Here is a 17,479-nt window from a genome sequence, read left to right on the forward strand (position 1 = left end):
TCAAATCGGGGTGTTAGGCAAATGTCCACAGCAGAATTGATCATCTCTGTAAGCCATTGTGTGCTCACTGAAGGACAGAATAGACCAACTCTCATCCTCCTGGAGTGCATGCAAGCATTTCTGCTGCTGCTGTGGGATTTACATAGCACAAATAGCTGTATTTGCAGTGCTGAAATGAAGACATCACTTACCAGCTTAGCTCCTGTTAAGGTGTTAGTCTGCTCTGCATTTTAGCATTGATCTGTGAAAAAGAATGACTGATGGGGCTGTTGAAACCAAGATAAGATAAAGCATAAGAGCATATAATGACAGTGTGAAGGTCAGCATTTAATTGAATGTTAGGTAAGAGGAGATAGCTTCCTTTCACACTATGATGCCTGTTTGACCATTTATGTTGTGTTTTTTGAGATTTTAGACCTGGCTCTGCATTATGTTCTAGCAGCTGAAACGTTTTATGGGCAGGATTGATGGTTCCATGGGTTATATGTGACCTTTGCAAGCAAATGATATAAATAAAGTTCTTTGGATGATCACTTTTGAGGGGGTTTTAATAAAAAACTTTGTGTTGGAGAAGATGCTGTGAAACTTAGTCAAACAAATTGTTCTACAAAGCTTGGATTGAAAACCAGAGAAATCAAAAAGCCCATTTCCAGCCAGTTTAGAAAAACTGGCAGAGATCTAAAGACTAGGGGCAAGCCCTTGGTTTTATTAATTATTCTCTTTAAAATCCTCCTAGAAAGCAAATTAAAAGGTTTGTCATCAGAGAGTGGTTTTCATTTCATAGATGAAAAGGTAATTCATATCCTGAAATCACCTGGGTGCAATAGTAATGACTTGCTGTTGTGGCTTGGAGTTGAGTACCAGCAAGATGTCAAATTTATCAATATTAGACTTTGCTATAAATATGACTGAGTCCTCAGCCTGAGTCTTCAGTAGCAAACCCACTGAGAATGCAGATTTATTACAATCATTGAAATGTGAGAAGGAGTACATGCTGCTTGTGTAGCTTGTCAGCCACAGTAATGGAATTACAGCCTAGAATGGATGTGTAGGAATGTACTTGAATGTGTTTTTGTCAGGATCACCAAGGGCTTTCCACAAAGGACTGAAATCTCTTGCAGCCCTGGGCCAGGTGTCCTGCCCACCCTTGTGTGTCACTTGCACTGCCAGCTGCTCCATCCCCCTGTTTGTAGTGCAGGCTGCTCAGGCTTCATCTGGGAATGAATTTCTCTCCTCCTCCAGCCCTTCCAAGGGACACTGTTCAAGAGTTCTGCTCCTGTGGCCTCTGGAAACCTCATTTTTCTCTGTTCAAATTTGTTTCTAAACTCCATTTACCATGTGTTACACGAGTCTGCAGGCTGTTGCTGACTGGAGTCTTGTGCTTCATTTTACCCCTCAGCATTCTCCTTACATTTACTGGAAATCCCATGCTTTGTATGTCTCACAGTGAATTTGCCATTTATGTCTCGTATTCATTGCATCACAGAGTACAGTGCTCAAATCTCTCCCTCTTCTGTCACTTGCAGTTGATAAGATGCCTGTTAGGAGTCTTAAACAATTCTCTCAGCTTCTTTCCATGCTTCTCACTCCAGTGCTCCAGCTGTGCTGCTCTCCCTGTGCACAGTTTCTGTTTATTGGTGCTAGCACACTGCTTTGTGTTGCCAGCCCTCGTGTTCATGCCAGTTTAACCATGCAGTTGTCAGGCATTCCTTTTGAATGGCCACGTGTTGGCACATGGAAAATTCATATCAGCAGATACAGGTGTGTCTCAGGTATTGGATCATAAGAGCAGCATGAAAAAAACCCCACAAATTTTGCTTTGAATGGCATAAAAGAGCTTCCAAGGAGAGAAAACAATTGAGTAAGAAAGAAACCCTGTATTGGAAGTGTGGCATTCTCAGGTAGCTGTTCACCCAGGAAGGAATGGTGCTTTGCTGCCATGAGTCCAGCTTTATGATCACTGGGGGAATTTCAATGTGGTATTTAAAATTGTAATTGTAACCCAAGTATAGTTTAAATTTAAAAGGAGTTATTTTTTTCTGTAAACTTAATCAAGGCTCTTAACTGCCTGAGGGAGTCAGTGTAATCCTGAGAAGCTGAAGTTACTGTGTTTTAATATCCCTTGTTATTGGTCCTCTAATAAGAGTGTCCCTTGGTGTTTCAATTAAAGGGAGTTTGTGATAGTTTTCTTTTTGGTAGGGATATCCATCGCCACCAAAATTTCATTTTGCTTCCATACTGCAGCTTTTTCCAACAACTTTTGTATGGTAACAGCCTTTGGCTACTGTGGAATTCTTACTAGGTCTAATTCCACATTAAGACTGAGACTTCAGAACAGTGTTAGTCTTTGCCTGAAAATAAGATGCTCCTTTCCCCCACTTTGGCAGTGTAGCTTTCTGCTTATCTTGTGCCAGAAATTGATTGCCTGTTTTTTTGAGGAAGTTTAGCTGTATTTGTCACCCCCAGCGTTCTATTTCTGCCAACTTGTGCACCAACACTGAGTTATTTCTTGCAGTGTTATCTCATAGAAATGATGATTTTCCTTAGTGAGTGAAATGGTCTGTGTGCTGCTGAAGCAATGGAGAGCTGTTTGAGCCTTGTTTCAGGGCTGCTGTTGAGCTCTGTGGTTTGTGTGCCACCCTCTGACCACAGAGGTTCTTTCCCAAAGGACACAGATGCACGCAGGTGGATTTACTCAGGTTACTGCAGTGCCATTGCAGTGCCATGGACCCAGAAATAAATGACAGAGCCCTGCAGTGTCCCTCTTAACAGATCTTCTTTGTGTATGCCTTGGCAGTAAAAACATGAAGGTGAGAATATGCAGCAATTCTGCATTAAAAACATTATATTTGACTTGATTGAAAATTGGGCAAAAGTAATGGCAGGGTTTCTTTCTGCCTGTCTTTTTCTAAGGCTATCAGATAGTCCTGGTCTTGTCATGTTTCTCTTGGAATGTCAGGCTTTTGGGGGACTCAGAACATCAGGATTTCCCTCTAATTGGAGCTCTATATGTCAAGGTGGTGGTAGATCTGTCACGAGCTTTGTAGAGCTTGGTTCTGTGTATTTTTGCTTTTTATTTTTGTGAATTTACTTGGTAAAGGAAAGTTTCCCGAGTGCCCTATTGCATTGGCAGAACCAATAGTATTTTTTAAGTGGTTTGTAATCCCAAAAACCTTGTATGCTTCATTGTGCAGTGTTTTGGTGATAGAAGAAACTTGCTTTTAATGTTTTATTTAGTATCCTTTATAAAGTCATGTTCAGCGTGGGTGTTTTGCTGTGTTATTTATTATAAAATTCAGAACTTCTGCATGAAAACCTTTTTCTTTTAATAATATTTTGGTAAAAGGGAAGCAGTAAATAAATCTGAAGATCTGGATTATATAGAAAATTTCTTGTTGTAAATGAAACAGAATCACAAAACCAACTGGCAGTGCGTGTGACTGGAAGGAACAGACAGTGGCATATTAAATAATGCCATGTACAGAAATAGCAAGTTAAGGATGATTATTTTTTGTGGTTGCGCAGGAGCTTGTGCTGCTCAAGAGAACTGGTAAGTGACACACTCACAATCCGTCCTTGTCACATAAAGGTTTTACTGTGAGGCACCTTTGCTAGCAGCACCAGAATAAACCCAGAGTTTGGTAAGGGCTGCACCGGGGCTGCTGGTGTCTGTCAGACCAACAGGAGATGTTTGACACTGAACATTAACCCTTTGCTGCCTTTCCCAGACGCCCGAGGAGCTGCAGGACGTGTCTGACCTGGAGGAGGAGCAGGACACCCGGAGCCGCAGCAGCGCCCAGACCGAGGGCAGGACGGACCGGGTACGTGGGGCAGGGCTGGAGCAGCTCTGCCGGCAGGGACAGGCTGCTCTGGGAAGCCACTCCACAGCTGGAGCGCTCCTGCTGCCAAAACACCAGTAGCAGTTTGTAGGTTCTTAGTATCAAAATGTAATAAGATCCACTAAAGCTTTCAGAGATCACATGTTCATGCAATGCTGTCTACTTCTCACTAAACCAGAGTACTTCTTCAAAGGGAATGCTTCTCTTTGAAAACTGGAAATAACACATACTTGAGAGGGCACAAAGCAAGAGTAGATGCTGAGGACTGGCAGGTGGGAGCTGGCTGTCACAATCAGAGGCACAGACTGGTGCTGTGGGGAGATGTCTCTGGGATGTGCTTCTCCTTGTGAGGTGTCACACACAGCCTGTTGTTAATGCAGCTAAAACCCCCCATACTTTAACATTATAGTATGGGCATCTCTGGTTTTCCCACATTTCTCCCTAAAATAATACAGCTACTGTAAATGTTCCTTTTTGTGGAACAGATAGATAGAGGTCATGGCTTAAAGCCTCATTCTATAGTTTAGAAACAATTTTCCTAGGTTTCAGGTCCTGCTATTGGGCCCATAAATGGCACATCACCCCCTGAAAGCAGTATAAAATTATAGCTTTTACTAAATTATATACATATGCACTCAGGCTGGAGGACCATATTGACAGATACCTGCACACATTTTTTTTTTTTTTTAAGATGTCTTAACAAATCTTTTTGCTGCTGCAGCAGTAAACAGGAACAGGTGATTTTAGGCCTCTTTGTTTGGAGTGCTCTTTGATATTGATATTTGAAGATCTATACCCAGAAGCTGCTTAGCCATGAGGGATCTGTGTGGGGAAGACAGATGTAGAGCTTTGGGCAGTGTGTGGTTTGTGGGGTGCAGCAGCTTTGTGTCCTGCTGGAAGACTTGTGTGCAGTGTTGACACCAGGAATGACTGTGTTCCAGAAGTCCTTTGGCAAGATTGCAGAGCAGCCTTTTTTCCTCCTTGAGTTCTTTCTCTTGGGCATTCCAGCTATAATAATTCAGTTTTATTTATGCATATCTGGCTCCATATTCATTCTGCATAGGAGCACTCTTGATTCCTCTTGCTTTGTCAAGAGTGTTGTAATTTCTTCGATGTCACATCTCTCACTGTTCCAATGGGGAGCTGAAGCCTTTTTTCTTTGTTTTTATCACAACATATAAAACCAGATGTGATGTGTGGTATGCCACTTGTAACAAAGGCTACATCTTAACTGGCAAATCTTGTTTCCCTTATGTATGAAAAAGTCATGTATTATTAATCACATCTTCAGACTCTATCTCCATAAAGAGAGAGAGCAGAGATTAGGGGTGAGATAGTAAGACTGAGATTTGACCTCATATTGATCTTCCTCGCTCATCTTGAAAATGTTACTTCATTGATCTTGTCCCTCAGATAGTTTCCTATTTCTGAGATGAATATAATAGTGCCTGTGGCACCATCCCATGCTGGGGAATACAGGTCAGCATGGGCAGTGTGCTGGGAGATCTCTGGGTACTCAAACTGGATAAAAATTCTGATTATTTGTAGGATGGTTTTACATCCTTGAAGAAGAGGCTCCTTAGGATCAATCCCTTAGCCACTGTAGGAACAGGTACTGCTCATGGATCCAAGGACTAATGCAGTTTTTCTCAGCTGAAGTTAGCTCTTCCTCTGGTGGTTGTGTGTAATTTGTGTAGTCAGCTCTGGAAGCCTGTCTCAGACTTATTTATGCTGCCATGATCAGTGTAATTCCACTGAGTGAGCTAGTGCCTTGTTATCATGGCATTCTGTGTTGAAGAGAGGGGTGAGTAAGATTTTGCCAGTTAATTTTCAGCTTAGAGGACAAAGTACATGTTAATGATCAGGAAAAATTACTTTTAAGTGTTTGAAGTTACTAAATTAGTGATAAGAACAGCTTAGCTTAATTCAAAGTTGCTGCTGCAGGTTAAGGTGATCATATTGAGAAAGAGGCAAAATGTTTTATCTCATAACTTAATCCACTTAGGGGTGGCAAGAGCAGAACTCTTTCAGGCAGCCACACACCCACATCTTTTGTGTCAGAGTTCTGCATACAGAACTTTTTTTCACAGGACTTTTGTGAATGCGTGGACAAAAATGTCTGGGATTAAGACAATTTTTTATACAGTTTTGTTGCACACTGTGTTTGTGCAACAATTCTGAGCTGAAAAAGAGTGGATACAGTGTGTTTGTGTTCTGTGAATGAGAAAATCCAGGCTAAGTTATTTCATTGTTGTATTTGTATTGCATTTTAAATACAATGATTAATTATATAGGTCTAAAAATCTACAAAACTCCAAGAGGGAAGCCTGGATAAAACAGCAAAGAGCAAGAAGAACTGTTGATACTTGCATTAAAAGTAGTTAGAAGGGAAGCTGGGTTTGCCATCAGATTAATTAGCAATTTTTATTCAAGTGGCAAATACTGTACATCTAAGTTCCTACATTTAATGAAATGCTGACGTGCATTAACAGGAAGTGTGTGCTATTTTGTTAATAAAAAATCCAATTTCAGAATATTTTTTGAATTTTTATCAAAGCCCTACACAAGCAGAAAATACTGGTAAGAATTCAAGCATAATGAAGATAACTACTGTAATTTTGAGTAGCTTCTATGAATAGTAATTTTGACACTTGATACATAGCAAAAGATTCCCTGTCAGGAGTCATGATCTATCAAAAGCATTTAATTTTCTTGCCAATTTTTAACCCAATTTCCGTAAAGAGATTAAGTTACTGAAATACTCAAGGTTGCAGCAGTATATTATATACTTCTACAAAGTAGAGCTGGAAAGAACCTCAAGAACTTGGCTAATCCAGCCATTTGGCCCAGGGCAGAATAAATGCACTTCTTCTTGACACACACATATATATGAACAATTCTATTGCTCTTTCTACTTAGCTCATTACTGGAATTGATGGTTTATTGGAAAGTTTTTGTCCTTATACCTCATACATTGCAATTAACGTGTTAGCACTCATCTGGAATGGACACAGAGTGAAGTTCCTCTCTGTATGTATTTTTTTAATGTACTTGTACATCCTTTCTATGGCCTCTTTTGGAGCCTCCAGGTTGAATAACTCCAGTAACCTTGATTTTCTCTTCAGGGTGGAGTTTCCTGTATGTTCCTTTAGTCTCTCTCTCCTCTGGGTGCTCTGCAGCTGGTTAAGGAATTTCTTGATTTTTGTGTCCAGACTATTTATATTGCAAAATGTGTGAAGCCACCTGTGATCTCAGCAGCACAAGTGAGAGCTTTGCAGTATTTCCTGCTGTGTGCATAGTTCACAAGGAGCTTTGTATGAGGTTTGCCTTTCTGCCATGAGCACAGCCTTTTACCAGTCACAAATTCCCACCCACACAGCTGCCCATGGCTGCTTCTGTCTCAGTTCTGTGTGTGTGCTGGGGATTTTTCTTAGGGGTAAACTCTGTCATTGTCTCAGCTGCACTATGCCCTGTGATGTTTTTAGATCTCAAGGGCACTTGGAGTTGTAAACCAGGCCTCTTCCCCTGCCAGTGTGCAGTGTGTGCTCTTGGTTCTGTGGGAACACTGACTAATGCTGCTCCCTTCCCAGCTTTTCCTGATGGATCCCTTGGCTCAGTGTGTGTTCTTGATAAGTGCTCTGCAAGCAGTTTTCTAACCAATATCACATCCACCCACTGGAGATTACATCTAGACCTTATTTCTCCAGGTGATTTGTAAGGATGACGTGGGAGCCAGTGGCAAAGCTCTGGTGAAGCCCAGATTTAGGGCATGATCCTTTTTTATCTATGGGCCTATGGCCCTGTGACAAAGAGAAATTGCATTCAGTATGCCATACTTGCATCATCTAAGCCAATCTTCTTAGTGAAGGCTGATGCAAAAATGGCGTTAAACACTTTGTTTGCTATCTCCCAACACTTTCACCTCTTCATCTGGTTTATCCAATTATATTGCATCTAAAAGTGCAGCAGAACTGTCATGGCAGAACAAATGAGGCACTCTCTGAAGTGGTTTAAGGAATGCTGCACTTCAGCAGGCTTGCTGCAATTCTTGAAATGGGGAGAAGGCAGCTGGTGACAGCAGGCAGTAAAGTATTGACAGAAACAGAGCTGCTCCCCTCTGTCAGCATCACAACCCACACAGTTCATCTCTGGGGGCGTGTATTCACTTAGCTGTGAGTGCTGAATATCCAACAGATCTCTGTCCCCTCTTCATCCAATCTCACAAACTGATTCCCTCAGTAGGAGAAGTAGCAGTAAAAGGTAGTGGACATGTCCTGCTCATTTTGACTCAGTGGTGTCTGCATGAATTCTCTTAGGAGCACCCTGGCACTCAAACAGAATCAGGCTCAGGAATGGTTTAGCCTGGAATGGACCTCAGGGGTCACCTCGTGCCACAGCAGGGATGTCACTCACCAGCTCAGGGCTCAGCTCACGTGTGTGTTGTATGACAGTGCTCTGCAAAGTTTGTTCAAGAAAAAGCCAGTTAAAAGCCATGATTGGAGCTGTTGTGAAACAGCATGATTGAAATACATTGCTATACTTTGAGTGATCTACAGGGGTCCTGTTCTTTTTCACCAAATGTTCAGCTGACTGCATCAGGGGAGCAGGAACAGACCAGAGGGCTTCTGATGGAATGAAAGCCTCAGCTCCCAAGGCAAAGTAGGGACACAAATCTGTTCTTCTGGGATCTCTGAGATTTTCTTATAACTACAGTATATGAAGAACAGGTTATTTTGTGTTCTTGCATGTAAAAGCTCTGAGAAGTTTTCCATGTACTTATTTGGGAAGCTGGGGTTTGTTTCCTTGCAGCCTACAAAAGGGCAGAAAAACAGTGTTTTCCTCTTTTCTTCTCTATAGTTACATGACATTTTGCAGCCTACAAAGCTGGAAGTGTTAAATAATTTTCAAGGGAGATTCTTTGATTTTGCATGAATGTATTGTGCTGCTTTCTGTTGCCTTTCTTTGCTTCCTGGTCCCTGTAAGTGGTAAGAATGGTGCTGGTGTGGGTCTGGCCTGTCACTTGGTTTTAGGGGTCAGGAAAGAAAAAACATGTCAGTCTGAGATTTTAATAGCACAGGCAAAATTTATGTGAAAGTCAGATCCTTGGAGAGCAGCCCAAGACAAAGGTAGCAGAAGGCCAGTTCTTAGGGTTGGGATGTCATTGGCCAGCAGGGTACCCAGGGAGAGAAGAATCAAAATCATCAGCACTTAGTTACCCCCCCCATGTGTCCTTACATGGCCTTAAAAGTTCAGTTCCATTGGTGGAGAACTGACTGAAACATGGAAAGGCAATGAAAGGAAACATCAGAAATGAGTGAAACATGGAAAGGTAATGAAAGGAAACATCAGAAATGAGTGAAACATGGAAAGGTATGAAAGGAAACACCAGAACTGAGTGAAACATGGAAAGGCAATGAAAGGAAACACCAGAACTGACTGAAACATGGAAAGGTAACGAAAGGAAACACCAGAACTGAGTGAAACATGGAAAGGTATGAAAGGAAACACCAGAACTGAGTGAAACATGGAAAGGTAACGAAAGGAAACACCAGAACTGAGTGAAACATGGAAAGGTATGAAAGGAAACACCAGAACTGAGTGAAACATGGAAAGGTGTGAAAGGAAGCACCAGAACTGAGTGAAACATGGAAAGGTAACGAAAGGAAATACCAGAAATGAGTGAAACATGGGAAGATATGAAAGGAAACACCAGAACTGAGTGAAACATGGAAAGGTATGAAAGGAAACACCAGAACTGACTGAAACATGGAAAGGTATGAAAGGAAATACCAGAAATGAGTGAAACATGGAAAGGTAACGAAAGGAAACACCAGAACTGAGTGAAACATGGAAAGGTATGAAAGGAAATACCAGAAATGAGTGAAACATGGAAAGGTAACGAAAGGAAACACCAGAACTGAGTGAAACATGGAAAGGTATGAAAGGAAATACCAGAAATGAGTGAAACATGGAAAGGTAACGAAAGGAAACACCAGAACTGAGTGAAACATGGAAAGGTATGAAAGGAAATACCAGAAATGAGTGAAACATGGAAAGGTAACGAAAGGAAACACCAGAACTGAGTGAAACATGGGAAGGTATGAAAGGAAATACCAGAAATGAGTGAAACATGGAAAGGTAACGAAAGGAAACACCAGAACTGAGTGAAACATGGGAAGGTATGAAAGGAAACACCAGAACCGACTGAAACCTGAAACATGGGAAGATATGAAAGGAAACACCAGAAACGACTGAAGCATGGAAAGGTGTGAAAGGAAACAACAGAACTGAGTGAAACATGGAAAAGTATGAAAGGAAACACCAGAACTGATTGAAACATGGAAAGGCAATGAAAGGAAATACCAGAACTGAGTGAAACATGGAAAGGCAATGAAAGGAAACACCAGAACTGAGTGAAACATGGAAAGGTAACAAAAGGAAACACCAGAACCGACTGAAACATGGAAAGGCAATGAAAGGAAACACCAGTCTCACAGGGTCAGTCAGGTGGCAAATGTGGCAACTCCAATGATGCAAACTGCAGTGTTGGAGACTCAAGCTGCCAGGGAGAAACAGCCTTCAGAAAAGTTAAGTCAGGGAAATTTAAGAAAAAATCCTTACTTTTTTAATAATAGAAGGAAGGAAATATCACAGATATAACTTCTCCTCTCACCTAGTCCTAAATCTGTTACCTGCTACTGTAATAATAGCATTTTGTCTTAGAAGTAGTGAAAAAATAATTTTTTCTTGCTTGACAGAATGAACCTGCACTCGTGTAATAGTCAATCAATTCAGATCTTCATTTCACAATTACTGTTGTGTTGTTTATTTTGATACAAAGTTAAATCCATGTTTAAAAGGCTCTGTATACGCTTGCTTTTTTTATTGGTCATGATTTAAAACCAGTATGAGGGAAAGGAGAGGCAAGACAAGGTCAGAATTATAATTTCCTTTGCCCTTTGTTCCAGTGGATAATGTCTCTTCCACCTGAAGCTCATTATTGTTGGCAGATAGCAGGATGCTATATGTCACAGTTCCCTCATTAAAATGCCATCTTTCTTGTGGTTTTGAGATCCAGGCCTGTGATCTTGAACTCAAAACACTGTTGAAGCTGGGGGCTAGGAAATACCACAGACATCCACCCATCAGCAGACATGTATGAGATCATAAAAGTTCTCTTCCCTCTGTAGGGCATTTTGGGATTTTTTAACAACATGGGAGAAATAGCCTCCAAATATTTGTGCTTTCTAGTTCTGTGACCGTGGGGTAATTCTGACCACTGTGAGATGGTTCCTTCCACCCTTAACCATTCTGTGATTCTGTGTGTGACTGCAATTACAGGTACATGCTGGGAAACCTGTAATTTTCAGTAATTTGTCTAAGTGAGAAAGCTAACCCTGTGACAGTGCTTCTAGCATAAATAAAATCTCCGAAAACACATGGCTTGGAAAACATACACATTATGTATGGAACTGATTGCCCATTTTATTAATTAGAAGCAATTCAGCCGTGGCCTTAACTTTCCATTTTACTGGTGGTAGACAGTGTTTTCTAAACAAGAATAAGTCACCAAATATTTATTGTGTAATTACGGAGTAATGACAGTGTGTTAATAACTGCTGTGTGTAGTTGTGGGTTCCTGGCAGCCCGAAGGGAAGGTGTGAGATGAGCAGCAGGGCAGCAGAGCCATCAGGAGCAGCGTGGCTCCTCTCTCTGGGGTGGGAGGATGATGAAGGGCCAGGATCTTCATGTGGCTGTGTAATGTCCCAGCCCCTGGCTGCTCCCTGGCCTGGTTCTGGCACAGGAGGGGAGTCTGACCCGTGACTGCAGCAGGCTGCTCATCTTGCTCATGGAGAGCATTAAACAAAAGCATTTCTCTGACCATGCTACATTTTTAGGGGCTTTCGGTAATCTTCTGCACATCCTGATTTCTGCCTCCTGTTTGCCTTCTGCAAAGACAGAAGATGCATATTTGAACAATTAAATATTTTTTAATTCCTAGAGTGATAATATAGAACCTTCTCAGAAGAGAGAAGAAGCATACCTGAGTGTTTCAGGACAATTAACCCTTTTCATTGACTATTTTGTACCTGAATAAATAACTTTTACATGTATCATACCTAAAACTGCTCCTTAGCTGTAGGAAACAGGAAAAAAATTTCAGTCATATTTCGTAAAGGCTGTTTGGAAGAATTTAATAATCTCTCTCTTGCTGTTAAAATGAATGATTTCAGGAACATCACTTCCCCTATTACACTGAGGTTATTTATTTGGCCCCACCCAGTGACAACATACAAATTCTGAAATTTAGAAGTGCACAAACTCAAGCAGTTGGCTCAGGCCACAGGGTGTTTAAACTGTGTATTTATTAATGTGCAGTGGTTTTGTTTAAAAAAATCAAATACTCTGACATAGATGTTTTACAAATCAAATGATTCTGTTTTAGGCCAAGATGACTCAATTGCCAGAAGCTGAAAAGGAAAAGATAGCTGAGCAAGTGGCTGACTTCAAAAAAGTGAAGAGTAAGCTTGATGCAGAGATTGAAATCTGGGATGATACTAGCAATGACATAATTGTTCTCGCCAAGAGGATGTGTGTGATTATGATGGAGATGACTGACTTCACAAGGTAATTACATAAAAAAAAGGGTTCTTGGATATTTAGAAATGCTGGAGGCCATTGTCACACTGTTAAAGCAGCAAATACAGAGTTTAATGTCAGCTCACAGCATCTCTGCAGAGTTGAGTGGCTCAGCTAATACAACACATCAGGTAGGAGCACCGAAGTGTTGGGGCATTTGATGTTTTGAACTATGATTATCTCTAATTTTTTGCCTTTGTCCTCTCTTATTAATTTGTTGGTAGGGTTTTTGCACATGTTTTAGCACTTTTATTTCTGCTCTCAGTGAAAGGGAAAAAGTAACAAAATAATCTTGATTTTAAGCTGTAGATTTCTCATCTGTTGTTCTGTCTACTTGTATCAGAGCATGCTGTCAAGCATGAAACACTCTGTACAGAGCCCATGTGTGACAGAACACATTCAGACTCATACATATTTTATATCCCATTATTGCTGTTGCTTTCATGAGAACTCTTGTGCTGCTAGATGTAGTTGAAAAAATGAAGAGTACCAGAGCAGATAGCTCTCAAAGCTGGTATTTTTTCTGCTGCCATTGTGTGTTTGATGATGGCCTTACAACAGGAAGCAAGTTTAAGTGCAGGAGCTTTTTCTGCCGTGCTCTGAATTAAATGATGTGTAAATCTCATCCAATTGATGATAACAAAGGAAGATACTGGTGGTGGTGTCTGTACTTCCTTTCTCCCCCTGGTCTAGCTGGCAGTAAAATAGTTGCTGACAAGTGAAGCTGTTACACACAGCCGCTCTTGCAGGACACTTACTGCCTCCTGAAATCAGTCCTTTAGTGCAAGAGACAAAGAACATTCTCTCTGTGTCTTGGTGGGTGTCAGTGAACAGGGCTGCATGGAGCTGAACCAGCTGGGACCGAGCTGGGCTCTGCTGCAGGCTCTTTCTGGGGCAGGCAGCTGTTGCATTTTACAGACTGGCTCTTTCAAATCCACTGCAAGTGGGAGGGAGGTAAAGACCTGCCTGGAGAAGTCTGCAATTTGTTATAAAATTGGTTTTAAATATCTCCTTCAGTAAGAAGTTCTGTTTCTTCTTTAATGATGCCAGATGAAGTCTGGCAAAAGGAAGATTTGTATCTGTCTGAGTAATAGGTGAATTCTTGTGGCTCTTCCTCTTCTTGTGGCTTATCAGAGGTAGCAGTTGTGTGTGCTGAGAAGCACAGCTGGCTCTCCATTTCCTGCTCTGTGGGCATCTGGGAACAGATCATAGAATTGTTTAGGTTGGAAAAGATCCTTAAGGTCATTGAGTCCATCCATTTACCCAGCACGACCATGCCCCAAAGTGCCACATCCATAGGTTTTTGAACTCTTCCAAGGATGGTGATGGGGATTCCACCACTTCCCTGGACAGCCTCTTTCAGTGCTGGGCTACCTTTTCAGTGGAGAAATTTTCCTGAATACCTAACACAAACCTCCCCTTGGTGCAACTTGAAGCCATTCCTCATCCTGTCCCTTGTCCCCTGGGAGCAGAGCCCTGTCCCCCCTGGCTGTACCCTTCTGTCAGGAGTTGTGCAGAGCAAGAGGATCCCCCCTGAGCCTCCTTTTCCCCAGGCTGAGCCCCCCCAGCTCCCTGAGCTGCTCCAGAACCTTCTCCAGCTCCTTTGCCCTTCTCTGGAGCCCAGGGCATGAATATTGCAGAAGGCACAGCAAGCACCAGCTCACCTTAGGGTCTGAGCTCACCACTCTGTAACTCCCAAGTTTTGAACATGGAAGAAATAAAAGATCCTGACGTTTTGTATTTGTTACATCAGAAGCTACTCAGACAAATAGTAAATTTGTGTATTTGAGTCACTCATTACATAAGCTGATTGCTGCTGTTTATATGGTATTACCTTGCATTCATTGTTATTTAATCTCAGTGAGTGGATTTCAAAGTTTTGGGGTTTTTGCTCTGTCTTCTGTGTAAGTAAATAGCAAGAAATGGCCTGACCTGCTGTAACAGCTCTCATAATATTTTAGTGGAAATACTCTAATTTCTCTCCTGATTGGCTAAAAATGTACAAGAAAATCCCAGGGTTGCATTTGGTTTGTTCTGTTTTTCCCTAAGCTTTATGTTTAAATGGAGCAGGATCCTTGTTTTCCATTGCCAAAGCAGACTTACAATTAAAAAGATATTTGCCAATCACCATGCCTAAGTCCCTTTTGCTCATATAAGGAAATGTATCTAATTCAAGCAGTGCTTTGGATCACAGCACTGGAACTTGTAAATCCTGTTGAGAAAGGAGGAAGGGTCAGTGGTTTAAGCATAAAGGGAGCTCTGCTATCAAGCTTTGAGAGTAGTTTTGCTGTTTGAGCCCTGTGCACCAGGGGAGGTTCCTTCAAACAGAGAACTGCAGGATGTGTCTGCAGGATTTTCACAGCACTTTGATGATAGGAAAGTTCCAACCAGGGCTCAGGTAAGACTGGGAGCCCAGGCAGAGCTGGCTGCTGTGTCAGAGGTGATTCTGTGGATGCACCACAGAGACACCAGTGCTGGTGACTGGCCTGGCTGGGATGTCCCCCAGCCTGCCCTGACAGCATGCAGCCCATGGATTCAGGATTCACAGTGCCCTTTGAAGGCTCTGGAACTATCCCTGTCACTTTTCTGTGGTGTAAAGACTAAATGAGAATCACTGGGCTTTTTACCCCTTACCCATTCTGTAGATTGTTCGATTCCAAATGGACACTTTCTTTAAACAAAAGAGTGCAAACTGTTCAGAAAGCATCTCATATTTGTTCTTGCTACTTGACATTTGTTTCTAAAATGGCATCAGTGTTGGAGTTAATATGAGAACTATAGTGAAAATAGCAAAACAAATTAACAAGACAAGAAAAAAGTAGATCTAGCAAAGTCATCCTCCAAAAGCTGTCTCCCTTTATCCTTGTAGTAAGACTAAATGTAATTCTCTAGTACTTCAAGGATTGCAGCTTGCCTAAACTTTTCTCTCTGTACTACTCCTGGTTACCACCAAGTGCAGCTGCCTTGTTGGGCAGGGCTCCTCACCTGGTAATAGCCACAGTCTTAATTCACAGCCTTAATCCATCTGGGCTTCTAGTCTCTGCTTGGGAAAGCAAATTGAGGTGGCAGTTCTGTACTTACTGCACTCAAAGAGGCCACGAGACACACAGATGGCAGAGGACAGCAAAAGGTTCTATTCCTAGTCAAGTTCCTCACCATAACTCACTATTTGATTTACTTTTCCTGGTGCCCCTTCCCACTTCAGAGTTACCTGTGATCCTCCTACTTCCCATCCAGCAGCCAGATGCTTTTGAAATTCTGTGGAGCTTTTTCATTGCATCCTGAACTCTGCTGCCTTCCTTGCCTTTTTCTGGCCCTCCTAGCCCTCAGATTTGTATCAGCTCCATCCAGCTCCTCTCACCCACGTGGAAGTCCCACATCCCAGCTCTCCTGCTCAGTCCTATTCCCATCACTGATCTGGTCTGTCACTGCCACAAAAGGCAATGGTACATTTATCACTGCAGTCACAGTTCAGCTTGAGAGACGTGTAGGAATTGCCCTTTTCCCTTCCCTCCCTGCTCCTCTCGGGGCATTCACTGCTCAGCACTGTTTCATTAAGCATCTGGGGATGCTTTTGAGAGTCCATAGCTGCTCAGTGTTTGCATCATAAGCCATAGATAAGAACAAACAACTTCCACTTTCAATGATTTCATCAAAAATCACTTAAAGATTGAAGGTTGTAAATGTTTTGCTAACAGAGGTGCTGTGAAAATGAGCAGCAGAACTGCATTAGCTGCAGTGGAGCCAGGGCAGTGCTCAGGATCCTGGCTGCCCTGCCAGGGCTGTGGGCAATGGCCTCGGGCAGGGGTTGCTCCCAAATAAACACGGGCTCTCAGCTTTGGGATGGATCCCTGGGGGTGCCAATTGAAACTGTGTAGCACAATCAGCTGAGAGTGCTCCTTCTGCCTGAATGCCACGGAGCTTCTAATATTTACACAAATAAGTCAGGATTTTGAAGGCAGAAATCCAGTATCTGTGTCTTCCTGTCCATCCCAAAAACTGAGTCTGAATTTCCTTTACACTACTACTGTGTCTTTGCTAATGATACTTGCATAGAATGTGATATTTCATATGATACTTTTGTGGATGCTTCTGCCACTTTTATAGTAGAAATAATTTCAGCTGATTATTAAATATGTACATCAGCAAGTATTTAATCTGATTTGGCAGTTGCTACTCAATATAGTTCTAATAGTTAGTGCTAAATATTCATCCTTCAATAGTTATATTTCTAAAAAAAATTATAAAATCCAAATATATGACTTATTTTATACAACCCTTATTCCAAAGGGAAAATCACCTGGTGGATCAAAGTCTTAGAAGCAAAAGAGAAACATTTAAAGAAATAAAAATAATTTAACAGTTTGGCTCTGTGACAGTGTTACTCCAAGTATTTATATATATCCAATTTGCCTGCAAGCTAAGTGGATTAATTTTTCCTGTAGCAGACACAATTACCATCAATATTAGCATTATTACACAGACACAGTAGCTCATGAATGCACAGTGTGATTTAGATCCTTCTGCTAGGGATTAACCAGTCAGAATTCCCTCAGTGCACAGGTTCTGGTGGTGTCAGTGTGCAGCTGCAGAGCGTGTTGGAGCAGAGGCACACCCTTCACATGGCTGCTCTTTGCAGGTTAACAAAGCATGGTGAGTACTTGTAAACCAATACAGTGAGCAGCTCATGGCCAAAATAATGAGCACAGCATTTCTTCCTTTCCTCTGCAGCATTTCTGTGGCCAAGTACAGCTGACTCATGCACAGCTGCAGTCAGGAAACAGGTTTTGCTGTTACTCATAACTGGAGTAGAAATACTAAAGGGAAAGGATAAACTGGAGCTGCCTGTCAGCCTGAACAGTAGGAAGAGGACAGGTACATACAGAGCCTGCAGCAGCTTTGTTTTTGCAGCCTTCTGTTCTTTTTGTGTCACCTGTTGTTCCTTAACCACAACCGCTTTAGGCGCCTCTGTTCTCTGCCTGCTCTGTCGGAGCCAACCC

At 41.9% G+C, this 17,479-nt stretch overlaps 1 protein-coding gene across 3 annotated transcripts in view; it reads left to right on the forward strand.

The window, feature by feature from the left end:
- CTNNA3 (catenin alpha 3) overlaps positions 1–17,479 on the forward strand; it is a 411,331-nt gene that overhangs the window by 348,635 nt on the left and 45,217 nt on the right. For all 3 annotated transcript variants that reach the window (XM_058028688.1, XM_058028686.1, XM_058028687.1), the window contains 2 exons: positions 3,729–3,821; positions 12,286–12,467. In XM_058028688.1, the coding sequence (XP_057884671.1) occupies positions 3,729–3,821; positions 12,286–12,467 (275 nt within the window). The remainder of the gene's footprint in view (positions 1–3,728; positions 3,822–12,285; positions 12,468–17,479) is intronic.

This window comes from Melospiza georgiana, chromosome 8, assembly GCF_028018845.1.
Source record: "Melospiza georgiana isolate bMelGeo1 chromosome 8, bMelGeo1.pri, whole genome shotgun sequence".
Taxonomy (NCBI): Eukaryota; Metazoa; Chordata; class Aves; order Passeriformes; family Passerellidae; genus Melospiza; species Melospiza georgiana.